The sequence below is a fragment of the Anoplophora glabripennis genome, unplaced genomic scaffold (genome assembly GCF_000390285.2).
Source record: "Anoplophora glabripennis isolate ALB-LARVAE unplaced genomic scaffold, Agla_2.0 scaffold20, whole genome shotgun sequence".
NCBI classification, from domain to species: domain Eukaryota; kingdom Metazoa; phylum Arthropoda; class Insecta; order Coleoptera; family Cerambycidae; genus Anoplophora; species Anoplophora glabripennis.
In genome coordinates this window covers 1,353,086-1,367,424 of record NW_019416362.1, presented here as the reverse complement: position 1 = coordinate 1,367,424, position 14,339 = coordinate 1,353,086, and the positions used below count along the sequence as shown (strand labels likewise).

The 14,339-nt window shown below is 35.8% G+C and overlaps 1 protein-coding gene across 2 annotated transcripts in view; it reads left to right on the top strand.

Moving 5' to 3' along the window:
- LOC108907535 (mitogen-activated protein kinase-binding protein 1) overlaps positions 1-14,339 on the top strand; it is a 101,636-nt gene that overhangs the window by 82,377 nt on the left and 4,920 nt on the right. For both annotated transcript variants that reach the window (XM_018711269.2, XM_018711306.1), the window contains 14 exons: positions 37-219; positions 284-444; positions 498-633; positions 688-879; positions 934-1,102; positions 3,264-3,754; positions 3,811-4,154; positions 5,881-6,059; positions 6,114-6,372; positions 6,453-6,600; positions 6,663-6,816; positions 10,031-10,191; positions 10,641-10,728; positions 13,510-13,614. In XM_018711269.2, coding sequence (XP_018566785.1) covers positions 37-219; positions 284-444; positions 498-633; positions 688-879; positions 934-1,102; positions 3,264-3,754; positions 3,811-4,154; positions 5,881-6,059; positions 6,114-6,372; positions 6,453-6,600; positions 6,663-6,816; positions 10,031-10,191; positions 10,641-10,728; positions 13,510-13,614 — 2,770 coding nt within the window. The remainder of the gene's footprint in view (positions 1-36; positions 220-283; positions 445-497; positions 634-687; positions 880-933; positions 1,103-3,263; positions 3,755-3,810; positions 4,155-5,880; positions 6,060-6,113; positions 6,373-6,452; positions 6,601-6,662; positions 6,817-10,030; positions 10,192-10,640; positions 10,729-13,509; positions 13,615-14,339) is intronic.

Here is a 14,339-nt window from a genome sequence, read left to right as displayed (position 1 = left end):
ACTTGTATTTATTTTTCTGTAAAAATTCTTCTTTAGTATAAAGAAGCGGTACCTTTAATGGGTCGTTCAGCGATCTTAGGCGAACAGAGGAATAACTATTTCTGCGACGTGGCTTGCGGTAAGGCGAATTGCGGGGATAGCACCTACGCCATCACAAGATCGGGACTGCTCTGTGAATTCAACAACAGAAGACTCTTAGATAAGTGGGTAGAACTAAGGGTACGTAAATAAGCATAACCGTATTATCAACAAACTTTGTATTATTCGGTTGTTGTTTTTTCAGACGACAAGTGCCAACTGTATAACCGTAGGTGAAAAATACATATTTGTGGGATGCGCCGAAGGTATAATAAGGTGTTTCGACCCTACCACCCTCAGGTTCATCACGACGCTTCCTAGGAATCACTATTTAGGTGTAGACGTCAGTTTAGGAACGAGTATACAGTGTGTTTACGGTTTCATCTGTTAAAATAAAAAATTAATGTGATTTTTTGTAGGCATATGGCAACGCCGCCAAGTGACGCGAAATATCCAGATACTGTAGCCATAACGTTCGATGAAACGAACAACAAATTAACATCCGTTTACAATGATCATTCAATATACGTCTGGGACGTTTTCAATATACAGAGGGTAAAAGTTGTATTTTAATTCTCTTTATGATGTTTTTCATGAACAACATTTTAGGTCGGCAAGTCGTTTTCGTTCCTCTACCACTCGGCTTGCATCTGGGGGGTAGAGATGGCGCCGCCGAACAGCCCCCTGCCCCCCGGTAGCTTCCTGACCTGCAGCTCCGACGACACCATCAGGGTTTGGACGTTGGACAAAATGAACGAAAGCAATTCCAGGGGAATATACCAACAAAACATTTATAGTAACGTAGGTCCCGCTTCTGATTTGTCAGATCGAGATGTTCAACTGTTTCTTTTTCAGGAGTTATTGAAAGTTGTTTATGTAGATAAAGAGTTGTCGTTTATTAAAGATCTGGATATATCCGGAACGAATGAAAAGCAAGAAGCTTCGTCTTACGACGGGAGAAACGGCGTGAGGTGCATCAGGATAAGTCCCGATGGGAAAAATTTAGCTTCTGGAGATCGGTCAGGTCAGTAAATTTGAACTTTTCTTCAATAGTTTTTCGTAGATATAAGTTTCGTAATGCTTTTGGAAATCGTAGCATTAAAATACAGAGCAAATGCAAATCTCCATATTATTTTTTAATGATAACTCTATGACCATAACAATAAGATGCAAAAAAGCAAAACAATTATAAATAAATAGTAATTGACAGAAAAAGTACGAACATGTTGAGAACTGCTGCAGTCGAGAGGGAGTGACATGTATTCTCTTATAACATCACAGTAAATGTTCACTTACATTCATTCTGCTGCTTCAGTATTTCGTCTATATTGCCTGCGTATCAATAGCATATTCACTACTTCGTGATTACTGTAACTAAGCACCATTATAAATAAGCACTAATCATAATAACAATAACACTTAATTACCACAATTTTACCATACTATACTAATAGCAGAAGAAAGACTAGATCAGGGGTCAGCAAGTAATTTTAGGTGGAGTCCGGATACTTTTGAAAATTTTTAACGAGGTCCAGAAAAAACTCATATTCCTTACTAATTTTTTATTTTAATTTGCACTCACGAAATAATATGAAATGAAATACAATAGATAGGCATATTTGTATTAAAAAATCAATGGGAGAAATTACATTTGCGGTCTTGAGCTATTTTTTTTTTAAGTAACCTGCTAACCATTGTAAGGGTGGCACTAAAACGTATTGTTATCTACAGAAAAATATGTTTTAAATAATTGAGTAATTATACTTTATAAAAAAAAAATTTTGCGGTCCAGTTGCTTTAGATCAGGGGTCGGCAAGTAATTTTAGGTGGGGTCCTGATACTTTTGAAAATTTTTACGAGGTCCAAAAAAAAAATTAATATTTTTGTATTTTAATTTGGACTCAAATTTAATCTGCTTACTAACCATTAAGAACTCACACACTCACACAATTGTAAAATACTAGAAGAAATGATAAGATTGGCACTTAAACGTAAAAAACATTTTTTAAATCATTTATTTGAGTAATTTATACTTTCAAAAAATTTTTGGCAGTCCAGTATTTTACCTTCCGCGGTCCGGACCTGGACCGCGATCCGCTAGTTGCCGACCCTTGCTTTAGATGCTTGAGGATGACAGTTGAGAAACAACTAATTTTATTGCAGGCAGTTCAAAGTCGAAAAAACAGAACAAAACATTCAGATTGTTGGTATTTTTTTTTTCATTCTGCCATTTACATTTTCTACTCCAAACTGTTTACCATTTATACTACAATTAGACCAGGAAATCTAGCCCAAATGATCATTTCATGCATAATTCAGGCTGATTTTTTGTAAACAGATAGTAAAAATAGTGTAAAATAATATGTAGAGATCTTTTAATATCTCATGAGCCGCGAAATGCGCGAAAGGCGTGGCGTATCCTTATAATTCTTCTAATAAGCACGTTGTGAAAACATTGACTCAGAATTAGAACACGTGCCTCATTACAACTAGAAATGACAATAAAGTCAACTGGCGAACGTTCGTTATATATTTTTTTATTGTTTAAATTAAAATAATAAAGAATAGGGCATTTTATTATGATATTTGTAATCGGATCAAAGGCTTGTTTATGCTAGAGCTCGAGAGAGACTGTGAATAATAGGTGTAATGTTTTTAGGACGTAGAATAATTTAGGCGACGGTCGGAATTATGTTTCTGCGCATATGAAGATCAAAGCTCATAAGATTTTAAAACATCTCTACCGTATCCATATTTTTTCTGATCGTTTTACAGAGAAATGTAAAATACTTTTTTGTTCGTCTTTAAAAGATCTACAAAACGACTTCTCGAGCGTCAAAAAATATCAATCCGGTCAAAAGTTACTTGCAAAAAACCGCCAATTATGCCATTTTAATTAAACAATAATAAATCGCGATGTTGTCACAGAGGCTTCTTCAGCTAACACTCAAATCATTCCTCACTGCAGACAAATAATTTATGTGAAAGCCAGAATCCATAAGTGGATTATTTCGCGAGTTATGGCCTTATAAACAAATAATCTAATTAACGATCTGTACAAATCTGAGCGGTACCTGAAGTTGCGCAACTTTTACTAAGGAAAATTTTTAGCAATGGGCAATGGGCTTCTTTTGCAAAATCCAGCTTTCAGTTAGTAAGCACCTGGTATATATCTTTATTTACAGGTAATATCCGAATTCACGACGCCGCCAACATGAGAGAGGTCTGCAAAATAGAGGCCCACGACTCGGAAGTACTCTGCTTGGAATACTCGGAGAACAACCTCAGTCTAATGGCTTCCGCCAGCAGGGACCGCTTGATACACGTCTTCGATACAAAGGACGGCTACGAGTTCCTTCAAACCCTGGACGATCACTCGTCTTCTATAACCGCTGTGCGGTTTTTGAATCATGGAGGAAACACGCAGATGGTGTCCTGTGGCGCCGACAAAAGTTTGATATTTAGGTCCCTGGGCGAGCTGAATGGAAAACCGCAGTTTACCAGGGCGCATAACGCTACTGGCAAGACCACTTTGTACGACATGGAGGTGGACACGGGTCAGAAACATGTTTTGACGGCTTGCCAGGATCGGAACGTCCGAATTTATAGCGTTAATACTGGGAAACATACGAAGAGCTTCAAAGGAAGTACCGGCGATGATGGGACTTTAATCAAGGTACTTAAACGATACCAATTAATTGCAAATAGAATGTTACAAAATTTCTATTGTAGGTTGTATTGGATAGGTCGGGAATATACCTCGCGACGTCTTGCACAGACAAATCACTATCCGTCTACGACTACTACTCGGGTGAATGCATGGCTACCATGTGCGGTCACTCCGAATTAGCCACCGGTCTCAGGTTCACGAATGATTGTCGAAGACTGATTTCAGCCAGCGGCGATGGGTGTATCTTTGTCTGGCGAGTACCGCACGATATGGTTATCACGATGCACGCCAGGTTAAGCCAGCAGGCCATGAGGCAGGGCAAGCAGTTGGAAAGCGAGGTGTTCAGCGATGGAAGTACTTTCGACTTCTACGATGGTAGTTCTAATACTGTCGATGCCAATTATAGGTGAGAATATCGAATGGACTGCATGCAGTGGTCATTTTTTAAATAATTGTGACTATTTTTAAAAGTGACCGATCATTTTTAACAATCATTTACCACTAATTTTAAAATAATTTTAACAATTGCAGCTAAATACTACACATTTCAATTTATATTTAGAAGTAAGTCACTTTTTACGAATTAGTGCTTCGTAGTAGTCATGATTTATTATGACTACATTCTTGCCATTTTAAAAAGATATTTAACCTTTTTAAAAATGACCAGTCATTTGTAACGCTAAAAACTACATATTACACTGGTCATTTAAAAATGACAGACTACATTCTTGTCATTTTTAGAAGATATCGAACCTATTTAGAAATGACCAGTCATTTTTAACGATAACCACATATTACACTGGTGGTTTAAAAATGACAATGACTACATACTTGTCATTTTAAAAAGATATTGAACCTTTTTAGAAATGACCAGTCATTTTTAACAATTACAACTACTTATTACACTGGTACTTTAAAAATGATATTGATCCTTTTAATAAATGACCAGCCATATTTAATAATTACATCTAAACAGTAGTCATTTTAAAATATAGTTTCTTTTTTAATTGGCCTAGCAGTGACAGTAATTTTGGAGTTTTTTTATGTTTAATCTGACTTCTATAATGGTAGTTCTAATACCATTGATACCAATTATAGATGAGAACATTGAATGAACATGCAGTGGTCACTTTTAAAATAATCCTGACTATTTTTAAAAGTGACCCATCATTTTTAACAATTATTACTATTTGCCACTGATTTTAACAGTTGCAGCTAAATACTACACAGTTCATTTTATTTTTAGAAATAAATCAATTTTTAGCAATTAGTGTTACCTAGTAGTCATTTGTAACAATTATGACTACATACTTGTCATTTTAAATAGATATTGAACCTTTTTAGAAATGACCGGACATTTTTAACGATAACCACATATTACAGTGGTGATTTAAAAATGACAATGATTACATACTTGTCATTTTAAATAGATATTGAACCTTTTTAGAAATGACCCGTCATTTTTAACGATACTACACTGGTCATTTAAAAATGATATTAATCCTTTTAATAAATGGCCAGTCATATTTAATAATTATATCTAAACAGTAGTCATTTTAAAATTAAGTTACTTTTTTTAAATGACCTAGCAGTGACAGTAATTTTGAAGTTTTTTTATGTTTAATCAGACTTCTATAATGTTCTAATACCATTAATATCAGTTAAATTGAAAACATTTAAACAACTATATTTTTAAAATAATTATGACCAAAGTGACCAATCATTTTTAATTATTGTGACTAATCGCTAGTCATTTTAAAACCTATGTTTTTTAATATTAGTTATCTTTAACAATTCTAACTATACCAATCATTTTAAAATTATATTGACCTTTTTTGAAAATGACCAGTTATTTTGACAAATTATGACTACATTTTAAAAATTGACCATATTTAGTAATAAGGAAACCACGCTGGTTTTAAAATTATATTGACTTTTAAAAATGACCAATAATTTTACTAATTATGACTACATAGCAGTCATTTAAAAATATTTGACCGTTTTTAAAAATGACTATCAGTAAAAATATTAGTCCACTAAAATATTGTTGATTTTTTTAAAAATGTCCAATAATATTGTTGTAAAGGTTTTTTTGGACGCCTATTAAGCAATAAAATGACCATATTTTTTAGGTTTAGTATAGGTCAACTTCCTCAGTGGGCCAAGAAGCAATTTACCGAAGATACTAGTCAACCCCCTAGTCTTAGCAAAGGCGTGGCAGCTCCCAAAGGCAGGTGGGCCCAACGGGCAGAGACCGCCATGGGCGTCAAATCGTTTTATTCACGAGACCCGTTCCCGTTCCCATCGTTAGGTAAGCGACGAGTCCCCGCCTCCTAACGATTTTCCTTATTTTACTTTGTTTTAGAAAGGAGAATGGACTCGGACGGAGGCTCGAAGGATAGTTCTCTGGACAGCGGCACGGAGGTGAAGCAGTACTCCGAGACTCGCAGGGAAACAACGTTGGTGTCGAAGATAACGACGAGAATAGAAAGCAGGAGAGGAATAATGACTGACGATAGCGCGATCGGAGATGCCGAGTCCACGGCACATGACGGGGATATCGATTCCGATGCCGAATACAGACACCGTCCTATTTATTATCCGTCACAATCGGGAACCGCCAGGTAAATTATCCACAGAATGTTTTAATTTTCATTTAGATAATGTGGATATATAATTCGTTAAATATTAAAATTTTCTAAAGTGTTGATTTCAGCGGTACCGAATTCACCGTTACAAACATAGACGCAGACGAGTTAAGAAAATCTCAGAGGAAGAAGAAGGCGCCTCAAATATTGATTCAACAACCGTCGACTTACGGAAGCAACGATTCTGATGATGACGATGACGACGTAAGTGAAGAGAAGAACTTGTTTGTTTTTATCAAAATTTAATTTTTTCTTTTTCCATTTAGGCTTCTACGCCTAGCGGGGAAAACACCGACCGCAATCCGATGTCGTTATTCTCGGTCAGCTCGGAATCGTTAGATCAAATTGTAAATAGAGAACGATATCTGCAATCGACGTTCGAAAGCATGTCTGGAATGGAGAACGAAATGCATACACCAAGTAAGTCGTTAGTAGCTGAACAAATAAGAGACGTATGCCACAAAATTCTATATTTTTGCTACCGGTGTTTTGAACTACAGTCAAAGCTCTTTATTCTCAGGGGGTATGTTCCGGAAATATACAGCGAATACGGAATATAGGGATTACATTCCAAGGTTGCAAAATAATAGTAATAAATTCCGAACAAAGCTGAGGAGACTTATTTTTCCATCAAAGTTATTGTGATGAATGAATGACTTGTTTATTTTGACAAATAAATACAATATGTATCGTTAGTTTTGGATCTGCGAATACAGAATTTTTCACCCGTTAGTACAGGAAGTAGTCACAATTTTTTGGTTTGCCAATAATGAATCCTCAAATACGGGAACCGCGAATAAGGAGCTTTGTGTATACGTTTTTGTTATAGTCGTCACTATATCATTTGGAACCCCATAAAAACATTTAACTCATAAACTCTACGGAATCCATAGGCGTCCAGAAAAATTTTGTCTTGTCTCGTCTAGAAATACTATATTCCGAGCTATATTTTTATTTAGTTCACGATATTCTCGAATTTTTTGTAAATAATCTTCCCAAAATGCAACTATACGTCGTGATTCCATAATTACCATGCGATTGTCAAGTTTTTTATGTTTAAAACCGCATTGTAATAAAACATGTCGTAAAGTATTATAATTATAATCAGGATAATCGCTTCATTTATCTCGAATCATGTGTAAAGTAGAAACTTTATTTTTTTTATACATATTGTAAATTGTGCACCGCATTACATCTGGTTAAATTGTCAGTTTTCTTTAATTTTGTATTTTTCCGTTTTCTCCTTGTACCGTGATCTTTCTTTAATGCGATAAATTGATCTTTTTTGGATATTTTAGTTAATTCGTTAATCCGTTTCCTACTTTTTTATCACATTGTTCACTATTTTCAATTTTCAAACAATGTTTTATATACGTTGAATTTTTACGTGTAAATCTTTGTTTTTAAACTCTGAGTTTGTTTCGATACTTTCTACAAAAACCGGTTCCACCATTTGGAGATTTTCCCGAGTTATTTCATTATCCTCCGCTTCAAAGAGTCTCCAGAGAGCCACGCTAAATTACATATAATATTTATTTTAATAACTATTACCCTTTACTGGTTATGATATGAACAAATATTAATATTAACTAATAATTAATAATATATATTATATCAACAATAAATATACCACACCAAGCACTGCTCTCCACGGCACTGACAAAGCCAAGTGAACCGCGTTTGACACCATATTAATTATAGAATACCATGCAAAAAATTATTTACGACCTAGTGGACCAATACAGGTTTGCTTTAACAACCAACGCGCCGCCGTCGATTCTACTGGTCTACCAATACCGGACTCACCCAATGACTATTCACACATCATGGCTAAAGCATAGGAAGGAATTTCAAGAGAAGTGCAGACGGTCTTGTGCTTTAAGATTCACAGGTTCCAATTGATATCGTAACAACTATACTTGAGAATGTGAAATAATACAGTTTGTATCTGAGTGGCTATTATATTTGTACGGAGGCTAATTTGATCTTTGAAACAGATGTTTTATTTTCCGAAATTCCATTGTGAAAACTAGGTTTTGTTTCATCTTTTCATAACTTTCATATCACACCTCTGGAAAGGCTAGTGTAACCTTTAACCTTTGCAATCTATGGTTCATTGTCACCGAATCATCTTTCTTGATTCGTGTACATGTTTTTTATATCGCACACAATTTAACAATGAAGACACAGAAACACAGCGTAACTTCACTGAACATTGAAATAAATAACAAACTACTAAAAATATTTCAGTAAATACTACCTTAAATTTTACTATAGAATTAAGCTTAACCCTTTCACTGCTCCAGACGTATATATTCGCTAAAAATTTATAGGGCTCAAACTGCTCCAGACGGATTAATTCGCATGATTAGTTAAATTGGATCAGGCTGCTCAAACCGTATATATTCGCAACCATGCGCATTAGTGACTCGGTTATTGCAATTGGTAAGGCGAATTTTTGCGGACGAGCTTATACCAATTGTGACAAATATTTTTATGGAAAGAGGTACTGGTAATAATACCAAGATTGTTCATGTTTCTTTCAGTTTCTATTTAGTACATATACTGTGTTTTATTCAAAATAAAATCCTAAAATTTATCGTAAATCGTAATTTAACACAACATAATGTAAAACTATAAGTGGTCTAACTGCTCCAGACGTATATATTCGCACGCGATAAACTTTCGCGCACGGCGCGACAGCTACGTTCAGACGTATTGCGCAGCGAAAGGGTTAATAAAACAGAACAGTGCTCTATACAAATTCTATTTTGATTCCAATAAAAATTAATATTTTACTGAGAAAGTCATGAAATTGGCTACCGTATTACAAATATCTTTTCGGCAATTCTCATTTTGGCAGATTAACATTGACCCATTTGTTTTTTACCCATCTGCCATCCTGTTAGCTGGTGTATTAGCAAATGTTTATTATGTAGTTCACCTAAACTATGTCAATGTCAGAGGTCATTGACACTGAAATTCACAAACTAAACACAGTGCTTTAAAAATATAATAAATACTCTTTCTTATAAACTTGAAGTTAATTTAAAAAATATTTCAAGTCTATCAGATTAGTAAGTATTTATATTTTTATTAAACAACAAAAATAATTATTTTAAAATATCCATTTGTCTTACTTACTACCAGTAATGTATACCTATCCTCGTTACCAATATTAGTTAATATTTAATAAACCGTGCAAAATATGTTAGTTTATTGCAAATTTTTTAACATTTGGTGCATTGACGTCCAAAAATTATGGTGATTTTAAAATAACACAGTCAGATAAAAGCTACAGAATTATTTTCCTTAGCAGTTTCATTCTTTGGCCACTCTGTTAATTTCACACAGTTGGTTTAACAATAGGTAACACTTATAACAACAAGTTTAGGTGCTGCCTAGTGACGGTGTAGACGAGAGTTTTAAGACCAGTTAAAAGGCGATTAAAATATATTGACTATTAATTTGACTACTATTATCCCTAAAAAATTGACCTCAAACTTAAAATTACACCGTATATTTTTATACTGTTCGAAAAACTGGTAGCGAAAGTATAAAATTTTGTGAGATGTCTCTTTTTATTTGGTTCCTATAAGTTTTTAATTTGCTCGAAAACGCTGTTATTTTTTAGCTAACAAAACATCCATATCTGCCAAATTCTTGACAAGAACTGGAGATAGAAACGTCGAAGCTATTAACGCTTTAAAACAGACCAAAAGCGATCCCGATGCAATGAAGAAGAGACAAGAATTGAACAAAAGGATAGCAGAAACTAAGAAAAAATTAGAAAGCGTGAGTAAAAAATTACTTTTTATACCAATATCTCACCGTGTGTCTTTTTATTATAAAGGGTGTTCAGAAACCAAGAGCAAGTTATTTATTTTTTTACTCTTATTGATTTTTTAAATCTGGTTCACTTATTTTTGGTAACCTTGACCTTTCTGTAACATTTTTTTATTGACTAATATGAAATTAATGAAAAAAAAAAACAAAGTTACTTTCCAGTTTCCAGTCATTAGACTTCAGAATTGTGAAATTTTTTTGTATTGTGGTTTATTTTCAGTAATCAGTGTACAAATTTTGAACAACAATTAATTAAAAAAATTGGTTTTCAGTTATGCAACTCTTTTTGAAAATGTCTCATAGGGAGTTGTATCACTACTTTTATGAGTGAAATCGCCCCCCTAAATTGTTTACTCATTCCGAACACCCCCACACAAAATATTTTTTTTTCTGTTTAGGTCGGGCATTCGTCTCCCCTGAAATACAGCCAGTCGATCCACGACCTCTCCCACATCCCCGAACGAGACAGGTGGTCGAAAAAACAAGGTAATGACGTGAGCGATTCCGCTCCCGACCCCCACGATAACAGTTGCTTATGTGGCCCCAATGCTAACCAATCTCATCTTAACACGAGCAGTTTCCCATTTACTACTAACATTACTAACACCGACTTCTGCCAGAGCGTACCCCAGAGCAGCTCGGTACCCGCCGACCTGCAGCTGTGCGGGTGTTACATGAGAGACATTGCCAAAAACACCTCACAGCTTTCCCACATGTTGAACTTGACTCATAGCTACACCACTGCCAGTTCTAACATAGACGTAACTACTAAAGACAGCCTTACAGGTGCCAAAGTTAGCGACGCCCCGAAAAGCCCCGAGAAAAGTCTCAACGATTTGATTCGCCCGAGGAAACTGAAACTAGACAAGACTTTAACTAAATATAAGTTACACAAGAGTCTTCCCGTTAGTCCGGTAAGCGAGGAACGTCAATTTTCAGATTTCGTTGAACTGAACCAGGACCCGAGTGCTGGGCGTAAGTCTTTCAGTTATTTCATAGATTTTAACAAGAAAGAGTCTACCGATGAAGGCTTTAAGCAGATCTGCAGCGATATAGAGAAGTTTAGCGAAGATTTTAACAAGAAATACGAACAGTTGGAGCAAAATTTCGACAGTCAGATTGAGCACGTTAAAAAAATTGAGAACGATGAAGATGACGGCAGTTTCAGTTCAGATTCTCTAGAAGACTATTGCTTCTTATCTGTCGGCGATAAGAAGCATAAGAAAACGGTAGCACCGAGGCGGTGCGTTTCCAATAACGAAATATACAAGTACCAGGAGGAGTTCTTTGAGGAAATACCAAAGAGCGAAAGTTTCTACTTGAACCAGAATATAAAAAATTCCGAAGACAGTATATTGTCCGACGAGAACATACTCCAGTACGATTTATACACAGGACGGACGAAAAGTTATTGCAACAGCATGGAGAGCGTTTTATCCAACGATTCCGATTGCAAATCGGCCCCCTTAGAAGTTCTATTCGAGTCCCATAGAAAATCGCAGAATTATATGTCGCACTCTCAGAGCTTACCTAAAAATATGTCAAACCAATTTGAAGTGGAAATGAGCAGCAGTTTACCCAAAAACTACCCCGAATTTAACTACGACAGTTCCGTTTACAATCACGATTACTCCTCGAACACTAAATGTGAGGTTAGGAGGTCGCACAGCATGTACGATCCCCCGAAAGTCATCAAAGCTAACGTAAAAACGTGCCAAACGCAAACGGACTTCGAAACTCCCCAAGAAATGGTCTCTAAGAAGGCGAGAGGTAGCGAGGATTTTCAAAAAAAGTTGCTGAAGTTCGAACAGAAGAAACCGGTAGCATTTTTTGTCGAAACGCCAGACGCCAAATCAAAAAGCGGTAAAAGCAAGGAGAACGTACCTTTGAAGCCGAAAAACGACTCGGAAATGTACATTCCCACTCTGGCGAGCAAAAATAAGCAGTATAAAGCTAAGTACTGCAACGTACTCAACAATAAACCCGAGTTTAACATCGAAATTTTCGAGACTGGCGTGAAAGACCAAAAGAACGGTAACCATTCTTTCACTCTGTCGACGGTTAACTTTGAAAAGAACACCAACAAGAACCACGTCCAAGAAACTTCGAGTCTCGACAGGCATTTATTTACGAAAAGTTTACTGTCGAGCGAGAAAGTTTGTCACAAACCGCCGAAAGCCGTTCGTAGACACAGCTCAAAAACGAGAAGAACGAAAACGAACTACGAATATATAAAAAAAGAAGACTTTTTCAATAATTCCAGCAAATGCAACAAGAGCAAAGATATCCTGAACAACCGGAACAATCAGGATATCGTGACTGACGAAAACACGATAGAATTAAATTACAAAGAAAAGTACATCGAGAAGGATTTGGAAACGACCAATCATAAAGGTCAAAACATACTAAACGAACTCTACGACAGTTTGGATAAGAAATCCATAAATTCCAAAGTGGAATACGATTCTTTGGAAGTTAATTTGAACGTCCCGGACGCCGATCAACGATTGTACGACAGTTTAGAGGTCAACGTATGGACGAAGAACAGCGGCGTGTCGAAAAACACGGCCCTGCAACTTGAAAACGTCTTGAAGAAACCCAACTCACCCTGCAAGAATGACAAAATCGCCCTGGCGTTGGAAAATATCAAAATCTTGAACGAAATACAGAAAAAAATACACAAAATCAACAGCCTAGTCGACGTTTTCAAGAAAAACGTAACTACCGGCAAAGTAAGAGCTTTGTCCTGTATGTACGAGTCCATGACCAGTTCTCAGAGTTATTACAACGACTTGACCAAGTTGCAAGCTACGCCCATTAAATTCAGAAGGAGGAACTTGAGCTTGCCGAGTTTCGTCGAGCGAAGGCTAAATTTCGACTCTAAAGTCGAAAATAAAAAGTCCAACGAGACCAAGAGTTCGACGGTGGAGGTCAGAACTGAGGAGGCGGCCTCTGCAGAAGGTGAATAGAATCTCTGTCTATCAGCATGATTTGTCTGTGACAGTGGATGAATATGGCTGTAAAAAGGCTGTTAGGCGAGAAAATCGTTCCCCCCTTACGACAACGCATGAACCGTGATAACTGTTTTTATTTTCCCTCACCCGTTTTTTGCATGTGTTTACGATATTAAGCTACACATATTTCCTATATAAAAATATTAATTTTACAGATATAAATATGTTTACTTTATACTTTTTTGGGGCCGCCAGTTTATTACATTTTGTGTAGCTTAATTCAGTTTTTTTATCAGTTTTGCATGTTTTTCAGTCTATTTGGATGAAAGTTCGCCAGATAGCAGTTTGCGTAGGTCGTGCAGCTTAAGCGATTTGAGTATGCAAATACCCGTCGTACCGAAAAGAAAAATCGATCAAGGTAAGTCAGCTTCCGATACGGAGATGATATATGCACGATTGATTCGCAGACGATCATGTTTGTACTAATAACTTTTCATCATCTCATCCTGTATTAATTGTTGGATAATTGTTGCCTAAATACGTTGCTCTCGTATCTCTGTAACTGTAAATTTTTTCTTTTCAGTGTAGCGTGACCTCAAACCGACTGATTTTGTTAAGTTGGAAAACGAGTAGACATTGAACGATATTCAGGGTGTAACCTTGAACGGGGGTAATTTTTATGCTGAGGCTACATTTTGTGCATCTTAAGTTTGTTCTCTCAAATCCTGTCATGAAAATAGCATTTTTTTAACAGCTTTGTGTAACTCGATCAACTGCGGGCGTGATTCTTATACATTTTTTTCCATATCAAAAAAATTTAACGGCACACAAACACCATTCCGGAAAACTAATACTTCATACAGAATGTTGTCAAATTACTGATCCTTCTTGTTTTGCCCAAATAACGTTGGCCGTTTTTTTTTACCTAGTTCCCCTAATCTAGGTCAATGCCAAAGATCGCTGACACTGATATTCACAAACTAAACGCAGTGCTTAAAAAAAAAAAGTAAATCCTTTTTTAAACTTTCAAATCTATCAAATTAGTATTGTAATAAGACAGCAAAAATTATTTTAAAACATTAATTTTACAATATTTAATAAATTTTGCCGAGAATATGAATTTAAAAAAAAAATTAACTTTTT